Raw genomic sequence first — 27,432 nt, 5'->3', positions numbered from 1 at the left:
CTGTGTCTGGATCTGGAGTTTCCTAAGCTTTCTCTTCGTGCATTCTAAATAAAGAGGTCTAGCTTCAGAGTCAAGCTGAGCTACTTGTTTATAGCATTAAGTCAGTAATCTGTTCACTTATTCAACAAATACATGTGGGGCCCCTACTCCATGCAGAGTACCATGCTGGAGGCTGGAAATAAAATGGGAAACAGTGGATTTTAAATAGGAGAGTGACTTGATCAGATTTTTTAAAAAGATTTGATTTATTTATTTGTCAGGGATTTCTTTTTTTTTTTTTTTTAAGATTTTATTTATTTGACAGAGAGACACAGCGAGAGGGATAACACAAGCAGGGGGAACAGCAGGCAGAGGGAGAAGCAGGCTCCCCGCTGAGCAAGGAGCCCAGGACTCGATCCCAGGACCCTGGGATCATGACCTGAACCGAAGGCAGACACTTAACCAACTGAGCCACCCAGGTGCCCTTACATTTGCATTTTTAAAAGGGACTCTGCATTTATCAGGAGCCATCGAGACCAGTGGTAAGGCTGCTGCCGTATAGAGATGCGTGATGGAGATAAGTTGGGAACTTTAGCCTATTTCTGCACAATAATTCAAGCTGTGAAAATGGATGAATCAACTCATCGAACCTCCCTGAGTCTATCAATAAACTAACAATACTAATCTGCTCTGTCTCACAGTATTGTTAGGAAGCGAAATGAGATAATGTATATAAAATCATTTATAAACAGCCATGGAAATTTTATTTATTACATTCATCATTTCTTTATCCATATGCATAATTATGTGTTTTTCTTATTTTCTTTCCTACCTCCACTGTTACATGGCTTATAATGTTAAATGTTTTCAATTTTTAGTGATCTACTCAGGTCCCTAAATTATTCAAAAGATTGATATATTAAAAGTATAATATAATTAAGCCAAATCCAGGGCACATTTGGTTGCAAAGAAATGCAGCAGGAATTGAAGGTTTTAAAATTTAGAGGAATCCATTTCCCAGGATCCATCAGTCTTTTGCACAGAATAAACTGGGCTCTTGAACAAGAAGGTAAGAGAGAATGCACCTTGCCGAATCCTCTCAGTTCTTTAATGGTCAAGTTAATCTGGCCTTGGTTTACTGTTTTGGGAAGGGTTCCAAAGTCTTCCATTTCACCATTCTTATAATAGCCCTCACTTTACAGGTCAGGAAACCAATGTGGAAAATCTGCCAAAACTCAGGATTTTGGAAAACAGCTTCAGAGTAAATGCACAATCTCACTGAGCCTACTATGATAGAGCATAATGGCAGAACACCATTTGTCACTTACCCTCCATGAGTCCCCACTCTCACGGAAAGGTCAGATAGCTTTCTGCATCCCTAAAGAGTTGGTTTTAGCTCCAAAGATCCAGTAGTTCCCAAGAAGTTTTAACATTTTAATATCTTTGTATGTAGTCACTAAAATAAATGGCCTTGACTCCCCTCGTGATACAGACTCAGGTGTGTTTTAGCTAATGTGAATCAGGCAAACCTTACTAGGCTTGGTTATGATTTTGCCACTGGGGCTTCAGAACTAAAGAGCCTTTATAAAGTGATCTCTGTGAACCTTAAATGCCGGGCCCGAACAACTGCCAGTTGGGATAAATGCACTCACTTCGTTGGTTTTCTACACTACTTCTGATTCCCATTCCATGTAGTTGGCTATCTACCTTTGGTCACTCACACGTGAGTCTGTCTTAGAGAGGGATTCAGGCATTCCTTTCCCCATGTCTTCTTGATGTGAGAGAGAGAGAACAGAGTCCTCAGGACCCTGGTGAGAAACATAAGGGAAGCATATGTGACACATCCACACTATATCATTCTTTTGCGGCCTTTGAAGTTTATATTATGCGAAGGGAGTTCTGACCCTTAACTAACATCTAAACCAGTGCTCAACCCAAATCTGCATCAGCCCACCAAGCAAACTGTTAAAATAACTGCTAGCTCGTACATTCAATCAAGCCTCTCCAGGGAGATGCCCTATAGTAATTAATTTGTCAATCAAGATTATGTTTAGTCGTCCTTGAAGAAGTAGTGCAAAATGCATATCCCTACCGTTTTCCCTATTTTTGCTGAGAGTCCCTAGAAAACTCTTATTTACATTTCCTTCTAGATACAGTTCTTTTCTTCTTTACTTTTATTTTGTTTATCACCCTTTGAGCCCATGTTGTGTTTAGACCCGAGTCACAGGGCGAGATTCAAGGAGGGATGGAATATAGCGGAGCACACTGCTACTTCTCTGGCAGGGAGGACATGGTAGAGAGCATTCTGGAGAAAGCTGAGGATCAAGGTTCCACAATTTCTTGCAGTACTCTTGCTTTTATCGAGGAAGTACGGTGAGATTATGAAGACAGCTGGTATATCAGCTCATAACTTGAAAGATCTCTTTATGCGCTTCGTTTTCAACCCACTCAGCTCTCCAGCTGCAGGGAGAGGGGAATTCCCGCAACAGAGCCTCAGGATGGTCCTTTGTTTTCTTGGATTTTTGAGCTTCACATTCTAGCAAGGACCAGAGTTTGTCCCATTTTCATGTTTGCCCAGTGTTGTTCAAAGCTTTCACGTGACTCATATTCTTCAGTTTATTTCAGTTGATCAATGGCAGCACAGCCTAGTCCTTCAAAGCTTGTTCCCCAGGGACTTAAGATAAAGCCTTAGTTATGAGTTTGGCTGCCACATTCCTCAGACTGTTGACTTCCTGGGAAACAATGGGAGGTCTCAATGCCCTTTTCCCTGCCATCACCTGCTAACCAATTTCAGACATCCTACTTTTTTTCCGAAGTCTTTTGCTTGCCAGTTCAGTCCCAGCAATCTGTCTTAATTAGACTATGTTTATTTGCAAGGAACAGAAATCTCTTCAAACCAGTTCAAGAATAAAGAAAAGCTTATTTTAAATATATGCATTTCATAGAATCCAAGAAAAAGGTAAACAGTAAATCAGGTTAGGGATTGTGTCTGCCCTGATTGTTCCTGTCTCCTTAGCACTTAGCACAGCGCCTGACATATGGTGTTTGCTTAATAAATATTTATTGAATGAATAAAAATGACTCGATTAGCAGCTAACTCCATTTCTGGAGCTTTGCTGTCAGCTCAGAGGATGGGAGGGAGTATAAGTAGGAAGTAGCTCAGATGGATGTCATGTGAAGTGCATAGCAAGACAGCCTGCGATATAGTTGGAATCCTAAAAAATATTCTCTTAGGAGGATGTATACCTGGCGGGGCAATGATTGACAACTTCAGTACACATATCCTGCCACCAGCCTCTATGGATTATAAAACCATCTTTGCCACCAACAGTTAATTTGTAATATATATATAAGCTGTGTAATGCATAGTAATTAAAATTGTAGGTGATAGACGGATTGGCCTTTGAATCCTGGATCTTCATTTTAGTAGTTGGGGCATGCCTAACTCCTCCTTTACACCTCAGTTTCTATCTTTGTAAAATGAAGTTACAGTTGGTGTAACTCATAGACTTGTTGTGATGATTAAGTAATTACTCATAGAAAATGCTCAATAACTGTTAGCCCCCATCCTCGCTGTCACTGTTGTTGCCATTATCAGTTGAAAGAGGAGTAGGCCGGAAGTCAGGAAACTTATATTATAACCTCACTGTTGCCACCAACTGGCTGTATGGTCTTGGGAATTCTTTAAACCTCTTTGGGCCTGTGGCTCCTTATTTATAAAATGAGAACATTGGGCTAGGTGATTTCTAAATTTATGTTTAGTTTGAAGATAGCATTATTTATTATGGGAGGAAAGATCGTGTGGATATTTTTATGTCCGTAGAGAGTTTTCATAAGGATTAAATAAGGTAATGCATATGAAATGCTTTACAGATCCTACATACGTAAATATTTGTCAGCATCAGTAAATATTAAATGTTTATTGGTTTTTATTATAGTTATATACAATGCCATGTTCCCTAGGGGACTTAGAGTATGTGGAAGCAGAGAGCAGGCTTTGAGTGATTGCTCTCAGGGGCTCTTATACATTCAGTGACCATTGGAATAGGTCAATAACGTTTTTCTCAAAGACACTTCTATGCACCCCAATGTTTATAGCAGCAATGTCCACAATAGCCAAACTATGGAAAGAGCCCAGATGTCCATTGAGAGATGAATGGATAAAGAAGGTATATAAAGAAGGTGTGATACACACACACACACACACACACACACACACACACAATGAACTATTATGCAGCCATCAAAAAATTGAAATCTTGCCATTTGCAGTGATGTGGATGGAACTAGAGGGTATTATGCTAAGCGAAATAAGTCAATCAGAGAAAGACAATTATCATATGATCTCACTAATATGTGGAATTTGAGAAACAAGGCAGAGGATCATAGGGGAAGAGAGGAAAAAATGAAACAAGATGAAACCAGAGACGGAGATAAACTGTAAGAGACCCTTCATCTCAGGAAACAAATTGAGGGTTGCTGGAGTGGAGGAGGGTGAGAGGGATGGGGTGGCTGGGTGATGAACACTGGGGAGGGTATGTATTGTGGGGAGCACTGTGTGTTGTGTAAGACTGATGAATCACAGACTGAAACAAATAATACATTATATGTTAATAATAAAAAAAGAGACACTTTCTGTATAATTCTTTGAGGCAGGATTGTCTCAGAGTCTGCTTCATACTATTTACTTTTGGAAAATATTGGCTTAGGAAGAAAGTCAGGCTGTACAGTGAAGACTTGAAGCACTGGGGTAGCCTGCGGAGAGGTCAGTGTGGTCGCGGCAAAATCGCAGTTGCCATGATGAAACGTGGGAGTGAAGCAGTCCTGGATTTCAGAGGACACTGAAGAGTATGAATGCATCTCTTGGAAGCTCAGTTATTGGGACATGAGTACTGGTAGAAATAGATTTAAAGGAGAGAAGTTGGCTGTCTACGAAATTAAATAAATCTTGGAAATGTTAAATCATTGTAGCAAATGGCACCATTTCCTAAGGGATTCTTGTGAAAAGTTTAGAATTGACTTCCTTTCCAATTAAAGTATATTTTTTCATACTTTATCTAAAGGACACTTTTCAGATTGTATCTTAAGCACTTGGTACCTCTTCAAGTCTTAAAAGGGAGCCATCTTAAGAATCTAAGTTTTGAAGAGAGACAAAAGGAGGAAATTTAAGCTTCGTAAAATTTTAAATCTCATCTCTCTGGGTTATATGAAAATAACAGATGCTTCTATTTATATGGTCTGTATAGTGCTTGAAGATGCAAATGACCTATGGGTAGACTATTGAAGGACATTTTGTGTGTTTCAGTATCATTAATTTCAGATCCCTTAGCTTCTATCTTCAGCCTCATCTTTCTGAATTATAATTTTAGAACAAGCTTTCTCTTTCTGCCCTCTTCCATCTGAGGAACAATAAGGTGAGAAGATTGATGATAGCCTTTGAGTTCATATGCAGAAAATAAACTTGTTTTTTTATAATTTTCAGTGCTCTGCACATGGGCAAATCTAAGGATAATTAGTCATTATTACTTTTAATATGATGGAGACAATAACTTGTTCCATAAGGCAAGCTCCATGGCTAATGAATTTTGTCTTTGAGTTGATTGGTTAATGGAATCAGAAAAATATTTTATATCTCTCCTTTACAATTATGCTTTCATTCTCTACTGGAAGTATATAGGAATTTGGGTAACCAGTCTTAACAGAGTATATTTTTGTTTATTCATTTTATCATTTGCTTTCTCCTTTTCTCAGTTTCATTTTGCATACCTGTTTCTAATTCTCATTTTGATTCAGGATCTGCAGTGAAACTCACAGATTTGCAAGGGAGAATCATGAAGTTGGCAATCGTATATGTATATATGCAGTAATCAAGGGTTCATTCTCTGCATTCTTTGCTTTCTCTGCAAGACCTGGAACACTGTAGATATCCTATACAAGAAGTCAGATTTAAAACTCAAGTACCGTGAAAATTTGTAGGATGAAAATAGGGGCCATAGCCTGGTATCATTTTCTCAGGTACACATCTCCCAATCAACGTATTATGTAAAAGCTTCTTTGGAAACTTACTGATTTGATTGTATGGCTTCGTCCCTCCCCCGACTTCCCAGATCCTTACCAGTTCTTTTTAAATGCCGGGTGGAGACTGGATTTTCAGATCTAAAATGATGTGGGAAGAGCACAAACTGCAAATATCTTCCTTCTCTCCAAAATAGGCAGTACAAAAGCCCTGCTTTGTTTGCTGTTGTCTTCCCATGACTATAAGGTTTGTCATGCTGGGTGCTGTGCTATTATCATATGCCTCTCTGCTTTGGAGAACCCAAACAGAAGTCTTTCCTGCCACTAAAATGGCAATGTCACTTCTCTTTGACTATGGATGATGGACCCTGTACCCTCTAAGAAGACTCTTCTCAGACATGGGTCAGTGAGTAGTGCCCACTCATCAGTTATTTTGGTTTATGGGCTGAAGTTCCTTGAATTCCAGCAGATAAGGAAGTCATTGTCTCTCTGAGCCCATTGCCAGACACCTGGTCACTTGATAGTAGGTGCTGCCAACCTGAGCAGTGAGGGCAGGCAACCTGCTCTTCCTCACCATGGCCTAAGATGCCATCCTTGTCAAGCAAATGGAGATGGATCATGCTGCTGTAACCTTGTCATACATCACTGTCAAGCCTGCTCTTGGCTTCCAGAGATTGGCCAACACCAAGTACTTTTTCTGGTAGTGAATGTTACCTTGTATTGTTTGTGGGGCATAGTACAAAGGACCTGCTACATGAAGGATCATAATCTTGAATCAAGGTTCTCTTTCTGCGACAAACTCTCCGGATACCCTAAATTCTGTCTTGCTGTTTGGAAAATGTCGTACTTGTCCCACCTCTAAATAAGGACAGTGACCGATTCCTCTTTGAAATTGTTTAGATTTTTCTTCCTGGTTTTATTTCAAGGGATGTTTTGGGGAGTGGGTGGGGGGTTGGTAGGAGATTTACTTTAAACAGCTGGTAGTTTCCAAAAGGCTATTTTCCTGCTGCATGGTTTTGGAAAGGAGAATACCAGCTTTTTTTTGTTTAAGTGATATTCCAAACTTGGTGCTCCTTTTCTCTTTCTCTACATTTTCCATTTTAGCTGTTTCTGATTTTATTCCTTATTTTTTCACCACCTTGAGACCTTACACACTTTGGAAATTTCAGGGACCAGAACGATTAAGAAATGCCATTTCGAAGAAGGAAAAAATTAAAAATATATTGTGGTTATTGCTATTATTGCTACTTTCCTGTCACTTGACCCTGGTCTCAGACTTGGTAAAACAGGTTTTCTTACAGTAGAAGGAATATATCATAGTGATTTCTTACTCTCCAAAGCCTTTTTACTGTTTCTTCATTAGAAACTTAAAGCAATTATTTAAAATTTTTCATTAATCCCCATGATCTGCTCTAAAACACCCGAAAGCATTTTTAGGGAGAAATGAGCCAGTAGAAATCATCGCTCATCTTAATCGTTGCAAACCTGAGACGTCACCACTAGCCCCAGAGCAGCATATGGCCATCTCTTTCTGCTGTATCAGCTAGCTCCAAACATCACCTCAGCTGAAAGTTATTTTGTTTCTTTAGCGTTGCTGCGTCCGTCCATCAAGCCATTTGTACAACCCTTTTACTCACGTAGGCTCAAATCTTAATGCTTGTAATAAGCCAGAGTCTCCCAAGAATACCTGATGCGTTCACTGCTCTCTCTTGTCTCCAAGGATTTACACTGGGGCATTTTATACATTTCATATTTTCTTTGGCCTTCACTTCATGTCTTTGGGGCTGAGGCCAGTAAACTATTTATTTTAATTGGGCCATTTTATAGGGTGTAAATCGGGAAGCCGTATTAAATAGCATGTTTATTTAAAAATTATTTTAATTGTTGAAAGTTGACAGACTTCTGCCCAGGTCTGCAAGAAGTTCCCATGACATTCTAATCCATCTGCTACCTTTAGCTGGAGCATACCTTATACGTCTCAAAAAACTGATGGAAGTCCTAGTTTTTATAAGACATTTTAAAAGAAAACATTTCGTGTCTTTCAATCATTACTTGCTCTGGCAGTTCAGCATTTAACAGATTCTGATTTGAGTTAAACCATCTAGTCTACTTTTAGCACTACAAATTATAAAAATTTATCTTTTTTCTCTCTTCCTCTATTTTATCGATTTGTGTGTTTGTATGTGTGTGTGTGTGAATGAGAGAAAGCAGTGAGAGAGAAGTTGAGGAGACCTGAATTTTTCCAGAAGATGACCTTAGCATTTCCAATTTTTATATTTCTAAGACTGGAATTTGGAAAACATGAGGGAAATACCATTGCCAACGCTTCCATTTAGAAAAACGAAGTTTCCTGTGAGTCAATGTATAGAATTTTGTAAGTTTTGCCTATAAGGTTCTGTGATTGTGGTTGATCTATATTTTACTTCTATTTTCCACTCCTTTCCTGGGATGAGAAAATGGTATGGTAGGTCACTGGTGAATTGAGACCTTTGTCTTTCTCTTTGCTTGATCACTAAGTAGCTGTGAGGTACACTTAATCTCTTTTAAAGTCTTCTTACTCGTTTGTTATATATGAATGGTTTGGACTAGGCTAGCCCCTTGAACTACGTGGGTAGGAGTTACCCACTCAGTTGGGCCGAGGTAGGTTGGGAAGGATGTTCTGTCTAAGGCAGGTGTTTGTATAAATTCTGGGAGGAAATAAAAAGCATGGCATATTAGAGAACCAAAACTAGTTCATTATGACTGGAGATAGGATGAAATGAAGTGGGATAGCCAAGAGGAAATGATGAAAATAGAATCATTGTTAGATTCTGGAAGACTTATTGAGAAGTATATACTTTATTCCAGGTACATGGGGAGCTGACCATGTTTTACTGCATGAGAGTGACATGGTCATTTTCAGCTTTGGGAAAATCACTGTGGCAAAATTGTGAAAAATGCGTGGAAGAGGGGCAAGCCTAAGTACAGAAACCAGTAGGGTTGCCAGATGAAAAACAGGACACGTAGTTAAATGTGAATTTCAGGGGGGGAATTGAATTTCAGATAAACAGTGAATAATTTTGAGTGCCTGGGTGGCTCAGTTGGTTGAGTGTCTGCCTTCGGCTCCGGTCATGATCCCAGAGCCCTGGGATCAAGCCCCACATCGCATGGCATCGGGATTCCTGCTCAGTGGGGAGTCTGCTTCTCCCTCTCCCTTTGCTACTCCCCCTGCTTGTGTGCCTGCACGTGTGCTCTCTCTCTGTCAAATAAATAAATAAAAATCTTAAAAAAGCAGTAATTTTATATAATACTGCATGGGACATGCAAATGTCAGGTAAGATAAGGACTGAAAAATTGTTGCTTTAGTAAGAAGGAAGCCAAAGTAAATTTTAGAGAGAGTACTTTTAGTGGATGTTGGGGTGGTAGAAACAAGATTACAGAGAGGTCAGGAATGAGTGGAAGATAAAGAAGTTCCTTCAGTGCTTGTAAACAACTTTTTCAGAAATTGAGTTTGAAAGAGAAGAAAGAATAGGTTATTTCATTGCCTCTGAGGATTTCAGTGGTTATTTTTCTTTACGTTGGCATTGTTCAGCCTAATGATTTGGGACTGTTTAATAGCAATTAACATCAAACATTTTATATAATGTAACTGAGAATAAAAGAAAAATAATTCTTCCTTTATTTTCTTTGTGGGCATCAGTAAAATTTACCTAGTCTACCTGGTCATTTTTCTCTTCTTTCTGTCGTTATCTTCCCTTTCCTCTGAATGATGGGCCTTTCTGGAGAAATTCAAATCCCCATTTTCCACCAAATCCAGGCAGTCAGCCTGCTTGAGGCCTGCCCTTTCCTTCCAAGTCACTGGAATCTCTTTGTCAACTGTCCGCCTGTCAGTGGATAGAAACAAGGTGTAGCCTAAGCCCCTGCCCAGACAATTAACCAGGGGAAAGAGTGAGGTTCTCTACTCTTCCCTAGGAAAGCATTTTTGAGAGCTTTTCAGCAAGGATCATTTCAAAGACTGGAGTGCTTTTAATACTTGAAATGTTCATTTATCTCCTATACCTTCTAGCACTTAAGATATTCCTTTAAAAGCACCAGTTTATCATGCTTATGTGCCTTAAGAAACAATTATTTTCATTTCCTTTTCCTCCAGCTAACCTAAATTCTCTTTAAATACTAACCTGCCTCTCAGCAGTGCCTAGGAGTTAAAATCCTTAATCCTTCTAGAGCTCAGGAGCTGTGTCCAAAGTCCGTCCCTTGACCCTTTACCTAGTGACTGTCAGCCGAAGGGCTCCGGTTGCACTAACAGAGATTCTCTTCTTTTGTTTTTGTGTCTTTGTTTGTTTGTTTTAGGGGGAAAGAGAAAAGGGAAAACACACCCTAAACTGAGTTCTCAGTGGCACAGTTTCTGTTCTCTAAGTAAGATGGATCCTGAGGATCCTACATTTAGGTCTTGAGCTCTGGAGGTAAATCCATTAGCCTATGTAACCAGAATGGGAGAGTAGTATTTATGTTGATATTGATCTAATGCAGACATTTAACATGGATGTTAGATCACTGCTTTAATACTTTACATTAAATTTCCATTGTAGGGGAAAAACTTCCCAGCGGATAGTCAAACAATTTCATGAAGCAAAAAAGCAAAGCTAGTAAAAAAAGAAAATGTTAACTTTCTCTGGGCAAGATGTACAGAACTTTTTACTTTGCCATGTTAGAAATGATCTCTAATAATGAAGACTTGTTTTAATTTAATATCTTTAAATTTTTAATTCAATGAAGAAGTGGCCATGTAGGGGGGGAAACATACTATTTTATCGTATCCAGTTCCAATAATTTCACCTTAATTATGCTGGGACATGTGTATGGCTATAGCCTAGATGTTAAAATGGACCCCATGTCAAGTTACATTGCACTTGACCTGGATGGGACTTTGTGTTCCAACAGCAATTCTCTGACACCAATGGGGTGTCCTACAATTTAATCCAATTCTAGCACTAAAACCTGGAGTTATTACAGACTCCACAAGTTAAGGAGTCGGTCCCATAAGACTGCCTCTCTTCAGACATCGGCTGCAAGTCTCAGGTGTCCAAACCACTCATACTTCTTTCTAGCTGACTGCAGATTCAGGGCTCCCCATGCTCCCTTGGGTTCAGTAATTCACTAGAAAACTCACAGAAATCACTGAAAGTTCTGTACTTCTGATGATAGTTTCATTATAAAAGCTGTAACTTAGGAACAGCCAAATGGAAGATATGCCCAGGTCAGAGTCCTGGGGAGGAGGGAGACAGCACAGAGTTTTCATGTCCTCTCCTCATTAGAATCTGGGCATGTCACCCTTCCAGCCCAGCAGTGTGTTCACTAATCACGAAGAGTTACTAAGCTTTGGTGTCCAGGGTTTTTATATGGGCCTCCATGACATGGGCACGATTGAATAAGTAATTGGCTACATAAATGAAATCAATCTCTAGCCCCTTTACCCTCCCTGGAGACTAGGATTGGGGCTGAAAATTATAACCCTCTGATCATGAGCTTTGTCTTTCTGGCTGGTCCAGCCCCTCCCTTAAAACTAAGGGCATACTTGAGCAACCTTGTTAGCATAAACCTAGGTATGGTCAAAAGAAGATCACTGTGAATCGCACCTCCTGTTGCTCAGGAGCTTTCAAGGGTATGTGAAGCGGTATTCCAGGAGCTGGGGACAAAGACCAGATATATTCTTTATGATATCACAGACCTCAAGAGTATATTTCATTTAGTCCTATAGCTTTAAGGAAGTGAAATATTATTACCTTCATTTTACAGCAGAGACATCTGGTACTAAAAACTTACATGATTGGCCCAAGGTCACATAAGTGAATTTTAGAAAGGACTAGAATCTCAGTTACCTTAGCTAATGATATATCTATCTTTTGTGGACACCAGCTTGCATTATGAGACTTTGTTTTCCTAGCAAATTGTGAGAACATCCATGAAATATATACCAAAGAAATACTAAATACTCTGTTTGAAAAGAATTATATTGACTTTTTAAAAAATCTGGCTTTTTTAACTTTGGGCACTTCCCATGTGGAATCTGCCTTAGTCATGTCTCTGACTTTCAGCATTTTTCATAGTGCATACGATTATACCTCCACCCTGTTCTGAGTTCTGATAGTGAGTCTTGATACTTTTCCTTTTAACAAGTCAGCATTTATTTTATATTGCACCTTATATTGCACCTTATTTTGCAGTGATAGATCAGGATTGTTACTGTCATCATTGGCTGGGGAAACTGAGGCAATGAGCTTTGTCCCCAGAAACTTACATCCTCCTCAATATCATCAGTTGAAAAAACTGACACCCTACTGCTTTTTCCAAAAATGATTTGAGAATACTTTCAACAGGATAAATTGAAAAAATTATTATAAATTAGGTACCATAGTCTCCAATTACCCGCAGTTTTGCTTCCTGCGGTTTCAGTTACCCAAGAGCACCTGTGATCTGGAAGCAGACGATGCTCCTTCTGAGGTATCATCAGAAGTCAGTAGTAGACTAACACTGCATCCCAGCGCCCGCGTCACTTGTCTCCTCTATCTCGTCACGCAGGCATTTTATCTTCTCACGTCATCACAAGAAGGATAAGTATAGTACGGTAAGCTATTTTGAGAGAGAGAGAAAGACCACATTCACGTAACTTTTATTACAGTATATTGTTGTAACTTTTCTATTTTATTATTGTTGTTAATCTCTTACTGTGCCTAATTTAGAAATTAACGTAGCTATGTATGTATAGGAAAAAACATAGTATATATGGGGTTCAGTGCTCATCCGCTGGGTGAGTTGGTACATATCCCCCTGCAGATAAGGGGGGACGACTGTGTAAGAGAGCGAAAATGGGTTGAAGAGAAGAAACATAAGAATCTAAGTGTCAGGATTAATAGAGAGGTAATATAAAAATGTATTGATGGGCAAGGTGAAGAATATATGAAGTCTATAGCTCTCTATGGGCAACACACTTTTATAATCTGAACTGAGTAGAAGCCATTGTGTAGTATCATGGGCATTGCTTCAATCCTAATTTCATAGCCAATGTGAAAGATAGAATTCATACTGCTACGAATAAAAATGCTCATTCTTTGTCGTTTCAAAATCTGAAGTCATTCTTGGCACAATTAATTTTTTTAAAGATTATTTATTTTTGAGAGAGAGAGAGAATGTGAGCTGGGGGAGGGGTAGAGGGAGAGGGAGAGAGAGAACCCCAAGCAGACTCTCCGCCAAGCTGGAGCCCAACACAGGACTGGATCTCACCACCCTGAGATCACGACCTGAGCTGAAACCAAGAATCAGACACTTAACCAACTGAGCCACCCAGGAGCCCCTGGCACAATTAATTTTAATTTACGTTCATTATAGTTGACATCATCTAAAGCTGGGCTGTCCAGTGCTATAGCTACCAGCCTTAAGCGGCCGTTTGAACATTTGAAATGTAGCTAGTCAGAAAGGATATGTGCTGTAAATGTAAAATACATACCGAATTTTGAAAAAAAAATGAATAATTTTTTTAAACTAGACACCATACCCAATGTGGGGCTTGAATTCACGACTCTGAGATCAAGAGTCACATGCTCTCCAACTGAGGCAGCCAGCTGCCCCAAACATGAATAATTTTTAAAATATTAGTTTCATGTTTTTTTAAGATTTTATTTATTTATTTGAGAGAGAGAGAGAGAGAGGGAGAATACAGAAGGAGAGCAAGAGGGAGAAGCAGACTCCCCGCTGAGGAGAAAGCCCAACGTGAGGCTCGATGCCAGGACCCTGAGATCATGAACTGAGCTGAAGGCGGCCACTTAACTGATTGAGCCACCCAGGTGCCCCTAAAATATTAGTTTCATGTTAAAAGTGAAATATTATATATATATATATTGGGTCAAACAAGATATATTATTAATTTTAAAATGAATTATTTTGTTTCTGTTTTTAATGTGTCTACTAGAAATTCTAAAATTACACATGGGGCTTGCGTTTCTTTTTGGACAGTGCTTTTCTAGAAAATTGATTTTCGCTGTTATGTTAAATGACCTGCAGAATCCTTCTCAAAATCCTTCTGTAAAATTTCCGTTAGCCACAGCTCTATGTATATGTTCGTACAGCAGAATCATCAGTGCTGAACAAACACATGGATAAAATTAAGTCCTTAAAAGCACAGCAAAAATGTCAAGGATATAAAGTTACTACTTCAGAGCACTAGTCTTTCTCATCTCTCTCTCAGGAAGCCCACCTCTCTCATGGCAGATCCTCAGCTTTCCAGAGATTATACACAGAAGCACTGCTGATTGCTAATTGGAAGAAGCTTCTTTTCACCATAATTTTAAAAGATATATTATGAAATTGGCCCTTTTTTGCAAAATGGTGAAGCATTCAGGAACTTCAGAGGAAAATTATGACTTTGTACAAATCTGTATATTTTTATGATTTTATTATTCCTAACTATAAATACATGGGAAGGAATATTTCATATGCATATAAAGGAAATGTAAAGTGAATATTTGTTTTTGGACATTCCAGGTGGGGGATGCATATTGAAATAATAGAAGGATCAGACTCTAACTAGGTCACTGACTTAACCTTTTGGGCCCTAATTTTCCCATCCGTAGAAGTCCTCAGTGGTTACAAACGCTTCCTTCCGCTTTAGGATTATAGGCTGTACGCTCGAGTCCTACGTCAGCTCTTGCTCTGTTTTTGGCTGTTATTTTTCTGTGGAATATTAAGGTAAAGTCCACTGCCACGTGGCATGACATTGTTCTGTCATTCGTGAAGCTCTTGACTTTCCTGAGCCCTTCTTCCTCTGCAAAGAACCGCACAATGCAGAAGTCACTCTGTTTAATGTAGTGACCGCAGCTAAGGATTCCTATCCCTCATTTAAAGTATTCTTTCTTCAGACAAAGAATAGCACTTTATTTCCATAAATCACCCAGTGCCCCCTGGACTTCATGAAATGGTAGGAACTTACATCATCACCGTCTTTTCAATCTTGAACAGATGTAGTTTTTAGTTTGCTTTGCTAGAGTCAGCTAACCAATTTCATGAAACTGTTTACTGATTCTTCTTATATGTTAAATAAGAAGTAGAGATCGGCTTCTCTGCTTTTTAGGTTTACTCCTCATGCAACAGCTTTTCTCTCCAGGTGAATGTGTGCTGTCACTGACACCAGTCATGCAAGTGCCAGGACCCTCCTCTCCTCTCAGCGGTGCGGTCTGGGGACAGCCAGGTGGAGATTGATTGGCCTGCTTACTTAGCAGCAGCATGGAAGTTCCTTCTTGCTGGGGGCCGTTTCTTCGCGTATGGGAGATTAATTCTTTCCTAATTAAAAAGCCACTTCTCTCTGTCCTAGCTTTCCGTGGTCTTTCAGGGCAAAAGGAGCTTGGAAAATTGAACTTAATAGTCATTTGTAAATCTGTTTGGAGTACCGGTTTGACATTTGCAATCAGATTTTAATATCATCACTTTTCATCAGGTTTCTCTCCCAGAACTTTGAGAATCCATTCCAGTTAGCCTGTGCTCTCCTCTGCCCTTCTTGGGGTGGGAGATGTAGTGAGTTACATACGTAAGGTGTGAAAAAGCAGAGAATCATGTGCAGCCCAGAGTCCTACCCTGGCTAAATAACGCTGTCTGGTTTTTATGATCCCATGTCCGTGGGAGCAACCTTCCACACAAGAGTCAGTAGCATCTGCAAGGTGTTTTTTTCCCTCCCAGCCTCCTTTTCCTGTCTCCTGGATATCTGTCTCCTTCGTTCTTACTTCCTCATGTTCTGGCCGACCTTTCTCTGACCAGCAGGGCCCTGAGTGGATTCCCTGCGGAGTCTATCAGCTCCTCTCTGTAATTAGCTTAGTGGAGCCACTGTGAAGTGATGCAAGAAGGGGTTAGCTTCCCCAGAGCCACGCTTCGAGGTCTGGCACACCCCTTACCTGCGGCTCCAGGGAGCCAGAGACCAGGAAACCATTATGTGAATACAGCAACAGCGGCTCTTATTTTTTCAATCCCACAAAACCCACATGTGACCTGACGTGACCCTAAGGTATAAACAAGTAGCCAACATACTTTGGGCTCCTGGGTACAGCGTTTTCTTTCTCACCTGGCGTTTTGGCCAGAACCAAACCTCGAATCGCTTCCGTGAGGGCTGGTGATGCTGTCTTGTCTGTTGTCCGACCTGGACGTTCGCTGGGAGCAAAAGTAAACGACGGTATCCAGGGACCTCTGGTTACAATTTTGCCCCCTGTCTTTTCAACTTCCTCTTATGTAAACCAATTGTGGTTTTCTCCAACAATTGCTGTTTAACCTATTTGTCAAATATTGTACTAGTTTGCTTTTCTGAAATAAATTTTACCTTGTTGCTCTTCTTCTTTCAAAAATTGTTCTTGTTCCGTGGACGATTTGCATAAAATAGATCTGTAATTTTGTGACTCAGTACACCCTTAAAAACATGATTGTTCCCCTTGAGTCACTTCAGAAGAACTAATTTTATTTTGTTTCTCCCAACTTGCTTTTGATAAGCTCCCTGATGTCCTATCTAGATGTACAGATTGTAGACTGTCATTTTGACTTTCTCAAAGCCCCTTCTAATCTGATTCTACCATTTTATTTTAATTAGGGTTCTATGGTGTTTATAATTTTTTTTCTTCAGTCAAATGTGAATGTACCAGATAATTTTAAAGTTTATTTAAAATTTTTTTTCCTTCCCCCTCTAAGTGATAGTGTTAGTTAATTATAAGATCAGCCTTCAAAAAGTCTAGAAAGCATTTTGAAATTAATGGCATCCCTTCTTCTTCTCTTTTGGTAATTTTTAATATGAAGATTATTAGGAATGTAAACCTACTGGATATTTTTGAGAAATAAATATTGTTTTTAAAAATGATTGCCAAATCTCAGAGACTTAAGTATACATAAGAATGTGAAGGAATGTTGAATATTTGGTAAGTAAAATACTTTGTGTGATTTTCTTTCCCCACTTGTACCTTCACTTAACAATATACCTTCTTTTCTGTAACTTTTACACCTCCTTTTTCTTATTTTTTTTAATGAAAAGATTTCCTTTATAAACTTCAATGAGTTGGCAGTTTCCTCATTAAAAGATTTTTCACATTTGCAAATTGGTTCTTGGAGTCAAGCCCTGATGTCAGCTTTGACTCCGAGAGTCCCTACCAGTGATAGTACAAGGGCAAGAAAGAGCTGCTGGGCAGAGCAGAGCCCTCTGGAAAATGCGCCAGTGGTAGTCAGGAGCACTACTAATCTGAACCAGTTTTGAAGAGGAAGCTTTCTTGCCAGCCTCACTGGAACCTTGACTCAGCCCCTAAGTAACACGTGCTGGTCAAGGGTCCGGGTTTGGGTCTGTTTGAAATAGAGCAAGCACCGTCTAGTCTCACGATACTTTGGCTACTCTACAGAACTTCAGGCTTTGGAAGCCCTTGGAGACTGAAAACCTCTTACAGATCTTGGAATCTAGAGATAAGTCCCGAAGGGACTTGTCCATTGTGTCCCATATGTACATTGGTTCTACTTAGTCATGATGGCGTACTTGTACCCCTTTTTGACTTCAAAAGAAGGAAGATTTCCATTTGGCACGCTAAAGAGAGGCTTCTTGTGTGTACATGGGATCAATTTGTCTAGGCATCAGCCTGTTACATAGACTGGGGCTCTTCGCCCCCCTCCAACGTGTAGTTTTCTTCTCTTTCTGTTGAGCAACCTCTGGGAATTCGGGTGTGCAGACCAATCCCAGTTGCCTGTAATGCTAAATCTTGAACAAGTTATTCTCTCGTCACTAGAGAAAGTATGACTAAATCAGCACCACTAAGTAATTTTGGCATAAGTGTGTGTGTGTGTTCTGTTTCCTTTTCTTTGATTATGAAAGTGGTCTGTACTCATTTTAAAAGTTTATAAAATATAAAGAAGAATAAAGCTCTCTTGTAATCAATCTGTAACAGCTTCCGTTAACATTATGAAATGAGTACTTACTGTCATGTTTTCTGTGCATATTGTATTTTATAGAGTTGGAATCGGACTATATATACAAATGTTCATTTATTTAAAATATTCACATTTTCTTATGCTTTAATTAACTCTAGGAGAACAGTCATGTTTTTAAAGGTATATTGAGTCAGAAAATTAGAGGAGATCCATTTTATGCATTTATTGAAATTCTTAAATAACACCAATAAAAATCACTGTGCTGTGGTTAACATACTGTTAGTCATATCAGCTTCCTTTAAGTGAAAGACGTAACTATTTGCCTATAAATAAATTTGCAGTGCCAACTCACTAACACATCACTGAACGGTAGCTGAATCATTTCTAATGTTTCGTCCTGGGTATATAAACAGCGTGTTTTAAACTTTTGTTTGGTCACCAGTCCTCTGAGAATTCAGTAAAAGCTATGAACCTTCTTCCCAGAGAACCGTATATTCACACAAAAAACTAATTGTAATGATAATCAATTATGATATGCCAGGCACTCTGCCAGCTGCTTTATATGTGTTATTTCATTTAATCCTCATAGCAGCACTATAAGGAATGCACTGTTTTCTTCATTTTTGAGAAAAAGCCATTGATGCTTTAAGGAGATTAAGTAATTTGCCCGTGCCCATAGACCTAGTATCTTGGGCTCAAACTCTGCTATTTATCACCTCAAAACCCATCCCCTCAATCATTGTGCACGTAATTTTAAAGAACTCACCAATTCCTAAAGCAGGCTTATTGATACTCATGTTAAGGACACACTACCTATTGCAATCCGAAGATTTTCATTGGTGGTGAAGAGTATGTGTGGTTAACGAATCTTGCTGGTTTTGTACCTTATTTAACTAATATGAGTGTTTGTTTTACATCTACTATTTCAGATACTTGTTAGGTTCAGCGATATGGTCCTCATCCTTAAGGGGTTTACTTATCTACATGAGAAGACAAGAATGACACACATGAAACAATGGGAAAAAATACAAACGTGAAGTTCAATATCCAGTAATCAGACATTTCCATAAACTGCATGTGAACTCAATCTCTGTACTTGGCCATACCTTCATGCACTTGTCACTCTTTGATTCCCTTCGATTTATAAAAGCAGAATCAAATCTAAAAAGCCATTATGTCCTCTGGGAACCTGGAAGATTCAGTGTGTCATAAAAATGAGGCCTATAAAGTGAGACTCTGGGAACTAAATCTGTATCACATCTGGATTCCTGCGTGGTTTCGGCAGTGTCATCCCTTGGTCCCAGGGAGCATGCTCAAGAAGGAGATGTGAGAATGGGTAGCCAGCTCTCAGGCATTCAACCCACGTATCACAGGGTAATTGTGTTGAGTTGGACATGTGTAGGTAAGCAGAACGACTATGCTACTTTTGACTCAAGAAAGGTTCTTACTGACAGTGAAACTTCGGTACCTCAAATGATGCAACGTCGCCTTGGCTGATGCAGGGGCAATGGGGGAAAGCTACCGACCTGGGATGAACCCAGCACGGGAAGCTTATTTAAGCTGACCACTGACGGTCAAGGCTGTCCAAAAGAGAGGCTGTGGCTATAATTCAAAGAACTGCTTTCTGTAAGAGCAGAGTATGGGAAAATCGTCCATCGGACTTGAACAGCCGCTCTCTACAAGGTTAGCACGTGTAATGGCTGTTGTAAGATATGGAGGACGGCGTGTGTCAGGTTTTCTATTAACATGGCCCTCATCAAGTATTTGTGCGGCTGTAGGATTTCACTCTTCTAAAACTTGAATCATTTGGGCTGTAATAGGATAGAGTTAACTTACAAATGCACTTGAATTTTCTTTTCAATGCAAATCAAAACCTAATGCTGCTAGTCATGCTAAATACAGTTTGTCTCCTTCCACTTACAAGTCGTTTTTATGGAAATGTCTAAAATAAGAGTATTTGTGTACGGTTGTAGAATACGTCTGTGCTATATATTAGTTTAATAAATTGTGTTAAATTTCATTTCACATGACGTTTCCATAATCCCTGCAACTTAACATGTTAGCATTATTTTTTTAAGTGGGACAAGGATGTTATGAAAACCTATTATGTCTAAGAAGCCCCAGATGGAAAATATTTTTAAAAAACAGGAATTCCTATAATTGTTCACAAATCATCATTTAAATCTAGCCAACTACTGGACATTGCAAGTAATTTTCCAGGCATTTATGCAAATATCTTGATGGATTTTATTTCATTTCAAAAGAAAAGTATGATACCGAGTCTGTATAATTTCTTAAATTCATTCCTAGAGAAAAACATAATTGAAAGGAAAACATTCCTTTTCATATTTGCTTTGAGCCAAGACTTGAGTTGTTTCTGAGGTAAATAGTAGATTGATGTTAAATGTCTATCACACTTTGGCTTTACGGAGAGAATTCAAGACATAGTAACTGCCCAGCTCTTGAATTTTCTCTCTCTCTGCATGGGGTGTGTGTGTGTGTGTGTGTGTGTGTGTGTGTGTGTGTGTGCATGCACGGGCGTGCATGTGTGTAGAGAGCTTAAACAAGACCTTTTGATTTCATAATAAGCTGGGCTTAGGGACGATAAAACTTGACATTCTTAACTGTTCCTCGTGTTTGTCCCTGTAGCCCCGTGCAGTTACCTTCTTGTTAATGATGTAGAAGTCAGAGTCATAAACTGATGTACCCAAGGCGCTACTGTAAATTGCAAATAGCAGTCATGTGGTCTCTTTGACCTAAGACTAAATTGGGGTAGCGGGAAGAGAAAAAAGAATTTTCAAGAGTGGGAAAGAAGTAGAAGTCAAGGACAAAGAATACGCTAGTAGGATGGACATGTGCAAATGTTCCTTAAGCTTTTGCAGTGAGATTTATTCAGATGGGCCTTTTCATATCTGCAAATGCTCCTTTGCTCAAGAGCCAAGCAGTGGATCGGGACAGCTTCTGCTGGGTGTCTGTGTGTGTGTGTGTGTGTGTGTGTGTGTGTGTGTGTGTTGGCAATAATGCAGTCATGAGATAATACAAATAATCAGTGAGGGAATAATTAATGATGTGGCAGGGAATATTTTTTGATAAATGCTTGGGGAATGAGGTGACAGGCGTGAAATTAGAAAATTCCTTCAGCGATCTAAAATATAAATAGCTTTCGGAACTGAAAAGAGTTTCACAGCTGAAGATTTTATTGTGTTGAGAGGAAAAACTTTTTTCTCTCCCCCACTCCCTCCTCCTTTGCAAGTTGTTTGTCCATTCACAAAACAAATACTCTGAAGCCCAGCGCGGCTCATGGGAATAAATTTCAGGTCGAATTAGTACAGTTTCCTTGCTGTCAGGATGCTGGAATTAATGGTGTTTTGATGACACGAATTTTGAAGGGCAAACAAAGAAGCTGAAGGGAGAGAGACATGACTCCTTAGAAGCTTGGTCCTCCTCTCCCCCAGCCTCTCTTGTCTTCCCTGTCATCCGTCTGCCAATCTCCCTGTCCATGGTTAGTTAAAGGCGCTTTTTATCCTCTTTTCTTTCCCACAGAGTTTGCCAGATCCGGCCCGGTGCCTGGGTTCCAGGAGGACACGCTGCAGTTGGCCTTCATCGACTTGAGACAAGTAAGTCTTTGTGTTTTTGTTTTTTGTTTTTCTTTTAAGATGTGTGACTGAAGACCATCAGGTCTTAAGGAAAAGGGGAGGGGAGGGGGATTGGCGTTGGCGATTCACACTGGAGACCTAAGGGTTTTTCCCTGTGTTTGAGGCCACCTCTTTTATTTAGCTATCTGGGATCCTTAGCTATGGTGGAGTTAAAGGTTTTGTGGGTAGAAGGGAAGGCAGGAGGTGGGAGGAGGGACCCAGAGCGTAGAGGGACTCAAGTGACCCTCAAGTGATGTGACCCATTGTGCTATAGTTGGCTTTTGCAGACACAGCAGAAAGATAACTCGGCAAACCAATGCTAGCAGGTGCACTGATGCAGAGACTGCCTGCCCGGAGGACTTTTGTTTGCAGATAGAATGAGGGCGGCAGCATTTAAGAAAAATGAAATATTTTACATTCTGGATTGTTGGTTTGGCTTGTTGACTTTTTTCTGTTCCCTTACATCTCCCCATCCCCTCCTTTGTAGCATGTGGTCAGCCATGAGTGACTAAGTGGTGGTTTTAGAAGGTGATTAGCAAAGGCCCCGACCAGTCATGCTAACCTGACGGACAACCCTATTAAAGCAATGTTGATGAAAGCCGGGACTCAGGCGTACCTGAGTTTTTGCAAGCCCATCGGATAGAAAGAGTCGTTCTATAGGGCTGTTGCTTGCGGATTGAAATGGGTAGGTTGGTAGGCCTTGGTGTTTTGGGTGGAGAGGAACAGGATGGGCGGGGGCCGAAAGAGGGAGAGAGTTAACTGGGCTCTGTCATCTCTTCACTCTGAAGATGGATGGGGTTGGATAGAAAGTGTGAATGAAGTAAGAATCAATGACTGATGCTTCTCTCCTATTAAAACAATCTTTTTTTTTTGTCTGTTTTAAAAAGGGGGCTGGCTTTGTTTCTCCTGCCATAATGATGCAGTGCCTCTTGTTTTCAGAGCTGACATAGTTTGCATTCTGAAAACTTTTAGATGCCCAGAGTATTTCTTAAAGCTATAGGACCCCTTGTATTGGTAGTCTCCTTACCACTGTGACTCGATTCATGCTGGAACAGCTTTTAACCCATAATGGATGGCCTGAGCTACCCCTGAATCCTTGTGGATGGGTGGTGTAATCTGTCATCTGATGACAATTCTGGAAAGCCCTGTTAAGCAGAAAACAGAAAATTGTGTCTCTATAGACCGCCAAAGTTTGAGGATTCAGGCCGCGTCCCAGAAACGTGTGTCAACTTAATATTTGGGGGCCGAGGTGGGGGTTCTCTTACACATAAAGGCTTTCCCAGCATGGTCACAAATGGAGCTGAGTATCTCTTTGCGCACTTAAGACCTTCCACCTGTGGATTCAGCAACTCAACAGACACAGGTTTTAACCCCTTGGAGGACGTGAGGCTGAAAGGGGGATTTTTGCTTTAGCGTTTTATGGAGTGTTATCTGTTGGGACTTTTCTTCCCTGTTTCTTCTCAGAAACTTCTGAGCCGATTGGCTTTTCTTGGAAAGCAGACACTGAATTTCATTGGAGAGACATACCCAAGGAAAAATTTTTCCTTTCTCACTATTCATGAGAAGGAAGCGTGGTCATTCTCTCTAGTTTGTGGTTTTGGTCCCTATGGAAAGCAACTAGTGTTCGCAGAAAATGTTAACTAAGGGAGTAAGTTAGAAAGCACAGCCAAAATGAGGTGGATCTGAGCCGGGGATGAATGCTCAAATGCTTGTGAGCTCTCAGCACCGCTGTTCACGCTGAAGTTCCGATTTGCCATCGCATTTCTGTTCTCAGAGGTCCTTTTATGATATTTTAGCAGGAGAAACCCCAACTCCAAAATTCAATAATAAGAAGAGTATGCCTCTTCCTATTGAATCTGTCACCCAATTTCTAGTTATGGCTGTCTCTGTTAAAACAGCTTAAACTTTTCTAACCTAGATCATTTGAAAAACTTCCCCAGTTCCCAGGCTGAGGCTCGTCAGCAGCAGGCCTCCGGTAGGTTAGATCATTGTGAGAAAAATGATCCCTCCATGTCCCATGCTGCAAATATTAATCTCTTTGCAGTCCCTCTTAGTTGTTCTCATAACTTATTTTAGCTGAGCACCCTTTTAGAAGGAGACTTCTGGGCTATGGAGATGTTCAGACCATAAGGAGAGCACCTCAGAGTACGTCTCCAGAGGAGATATCTTGACCGCGAATGACGCACAATTAAGTGTCCTTGAGTATATTGTCCTTTTGCATGTTCCCTTCGGAATCCTGTAATAGAGTTATGGAATTTGGGGGTTGGGGGTCAGTTTTAAAAATCATGCGGTATAACCTTTGGCTTGATCCTTGAAACCCTGCACGGCACCCAGAATGTGCCTGCATATCCCCCTTGAAGAGAACTCACTGCCCCAAACCAGCAAGGTCCACCTTAGGACAGTCTGATTATTAGAAAGATATTTCTTAAGTTGGCTAAAATCCGTCTCACTTAACTCGGCCCCTTTGATTCCTTACGTTGTTACTAGCGCGTCACCGTCTGGGGACAGGCTTTGCCTCCTGCTTTATTGAGTGTCTTCTGCTAGTAGCTGAGTCTTTGTCACGTGTAACACCGTCACCCGTTCCTCATGTAGTTCTTCTACAGTTGATTTAATTTTTCTTTCATATTATTAACAACACAGATTTTTATCATTCTAGCCGGTCCCAACCGCTTTCGGTCCTGATTCGGTTTTCTAGCTTATTAACTGATTTCATCATCGTGCCCTTCATTAGTCTGAGATAACAAAATTAAACAGGCATGGCAGAAGTTAAAGGAAGAAGTTAAAGTTAGGGCAAGTTACAGCGCATAGGCCCATGCAGGACACCATAGTCGCAGGGCAGCAGGGGTCTTCTTTTGCTGTCATCGACCGTATTTGCCTCACTGGTTTATGGGCATACTTGTTCTGATCATGCTCTCATGTCCTCCTGCTTCAGAGTGTTTCAGACACTATCAAGTGAACGATAATTTTTAAAATAATCAAAACATAGAATATTGGATGAGATCATCTCTGTATAGACTATAATAGTAGAGTGTCATTTAAAAGCTATAGAAATTCAATTAGGAAGCAAATCAGATATGGACAGCAAAACTATTCATTTTCTCCCACCTGTCCTGTCTGTTCTCAGTTTCCTAATTCGTAAGGAAAAGAGTGAAATGACATTTTGAATACACAAGCTTTCATGATGTTTTACAAGTGTACAGCACCTCATAGTTAATGCCCATGAACGTACTTATCTCATTTGTCAGACTTCTGGGCATAGAAAGCCTGCTGTTGATAATAATGTGAATTAGACAGTGCAAATCAAAATCTCCTTTGCCACTTTATGCTTTTAAACTTCTAAGTTCATAAAAGTAGGGTTGCACTACAACTTCACATTCATATGTCAAATATGTGTGCAAATTTTATCAAAATCCAAACTTGGGTTAATGTGAAATCTTGACAAGGACACCCTAAAGGGCTTGTTTATTAACAATCTTGAAGTGGTGCGTGCATTCCAAGTACTAGTCATTGCCAGCCCTTAATGCTTCATAATTGTAATTAGAATACAAGGCCAATAGTAGATTCTCAGTAGTGATTTGATTCTTTAATAGTGCTATGGTTTGTGTTTTTCTTCTGTTGTTAAGCATTAAGTACGTAGTGCTGATGAACATGAGAATTTGAACTTCAGTTGATTTTCGTGTCGGCTTACCACACTGAGTGCCTAGGGTGAACAAAGCACCACCCAGGTGCTGTGGGAGTACACAAATGAATATAATACAGTCTCTGTCCTCCAGGAGCAAAGAGCTGATCAGCAAATACTGAATTTTAATATAAGTCACACTGTAATAAGTGTTACATTGGAAGGATGGGGCCATTGTGTATGTTTCAGTTATTTCAGTATGTTTTGCTGCATAACAAAGCACCCCAAAACGTGTTGTCTTAATAGAAGAACGATTTATTTAACTCAAGTTTCTACAGATTGGCAATCAGGATAGGTTCAGCGGTCTCACTCGTACCTTGAGGTCCAGCACTAGATTGTCTAGGGACTGCCGGGTCTAGGATGCCTTAGCTAGACTGACTGTTCTCTGCTCCATGTGATGTCTCATCCGCCAGCTGCCTGACCCAGGCTTGATCACGTGACACATTGTCAGGTTCCAAGAGAGCAAGGGGAAATGTGCAAGCCCCTTGAGGTCTACACTTGGAACTGGTAAACCATCATTCCCACCACATTCTGTTGGCCAGAGCTGGTTACAGGGCCAGCCCAGAGTCAAGAAGTGGGAAAATCGACTTTAACTTATCCTCTGGTTGGGATGGAAGACCTTTATACAAACGATGTATCTATAAATGCAGAAAGGGGCCTTAGAGTGGAGAGGTCTTTGTGAACCTAAGTAGTTGTTAAAATATATCATTTAAAAAGTGGAAAGTTAAGCTGAAAGAAAGCCAGGCATTGGTGAGAGAGGAAAGTGTTTTAAGCATAGAAAATAGCCAGTTTTAAGTTTTGTTTAAGAACAGATGGGGGTCAATTTAACTAGGATCTCGACTATCTTTCCTTCTTTTAAGTCTTAGACTAATTTCTTTAAGCTCCCGTTTCTTAACTTCTCTTCTTCTTTCCTTTTACTGTTCAGCATCCTCATGGACCTCTGTTTTGTGTTGTTTGTTTTGTTTTTAATGTCCTATACTTCTCATCAAACCCTGCTTATTGTGGGCCACCCCGGAACATTTCACCTTTTTGTTATTCACATTCATTGTGAGGGAGTCTTAACTCCCCCAGATTAATTAATTATTTACATCACTCATTTAATTTCTGGCTGTTCACCTTACTTATTTGACCAACAGGAAAAGTTGAATGGGTTCTTTTCTTCAGTAACGTTATTTTCTGTTCCTTGGCCCCGACTGTTATTTACTTCCGATATACTAAGTGTTTATAGAGCTGAATGAACTCAGTTGTGACATTGCATCAGATCTCCTGAATGGAGCTTGTTGGCAACGACTCTTAAACAGCAAAGCCATCCCAAGATATCTATGGCTTTTTTTAGATGGAGCTGGTGACATTCCCCCTAGGCCAGTTATTCCCCAATTTCTAAACCTTCAGTCTAAAGTAAACACGGTGCATTTCCATTGCAGGCACTTAACTTGCCTTAAAAACAAGTATAGGACCTGAGAGAAATAATTGTATATTTCTTTGGCGATGTCGAACAAATTCTGATGTTTTATTCCTGTTAGAAGCAGTAGGTGAAGTCAGTGCTGTCAGCTAGTATCAGGTGTGCAGACCCGAGAACAGCCCAAGAACCCGACTGTGTACAACTGCCCTTCCTATTCTCCAACCTGTCTTGATCCGATTCAATGAAATTTTGGTTTTGGAATCAAATTTTCTGCTCTTTTCTTTTGCCCTGCCTGCGAGTCTAATAAACAACATGCCCACAAAGAGGGACATTCCCTCTTTGCTTGACTGCTCTTGGCTCTTGTGGAAAAATGTTAACTTTGCTTAATAACCACTTATGTTTTAACCTCCGTAGGATACCCATTGATATCAAAACTGAATTTGTCCGATACGGCACATAACAAAATGATATATAGTAAATAGAATTTCTTTTTTAATGTTTCTCCTTAACCAGTCTAAACAAGCCCTAACTAGGAGACTACATAGGGAGACCTGGGTCAGGGTAGGGCAGGCTCACATCTTACAAGGCCTCAGGTGGTGGTCTTCTATTTTTTCAGCGCAATGGTTAAGCTGTATTTAACACAAAGAAAGCCATTTCCCACATGTACTTCTTAATATTGGTTTTTAACCTGCTGTAACGTAACCTGGGGTTTTGGGGAGGGGGTGACCTGTACTTTTCCCAAGTGTTTCCTGAGCAGTTGCCAAGGAGTCATGGTGGAGGAAACGAGAGGTGTGGGGAGAGTCAATAAG

The 27,432-nt window shown here is 40.1% G+C and overlaps 1 protein-coding gene across 5 annotated transcripts in view; it reads left to right on the top strand.

Annotated features, from left to right (window-relative positions):
- Positions 1-27,432, top strand: part of EXOC6B (exocyst complex component 6B) — a 600,511-nt gene that overhangs the window by 427,968 nt on the left and 145,111 nt on the right. For all 5 annotated transcript variants that reach the window (XM_044392293.3, XM_057309029.1, XM_044392302.3 and 2 more), the window contains one exon: positions 21,451-21,524. In XM_044392293.3, the coding sequence (XP_044248228.1) occupies positions 21,451-21,524 (74 nt within the window). The remainder of the gene's footprint in view (positions 1-21,450; positions 21,525-27,432) is intronic.

Source organism: Ursus arctos, unplaced genomic scaffold (genome assembly GCF_023065955.2).
Source record: "Ursus arctos isolate Adak ecotype North America unplaced genomic scaffold, UrsArc2.0 scaffold_8, whole genome shotgun sequence".
In the NCBI taxonomy this organism is placed as follows: Eukaryota; Metazoa; Chordata; class Mammalia; order Carnivora; family Ursidae; genus Ursus; species Ursus arctos.
The sequence above is the reverse complement of the archived record's forward strand: the minus strand, read 5'-3'. Positions and strand labels throughout refer to the sequence as shown.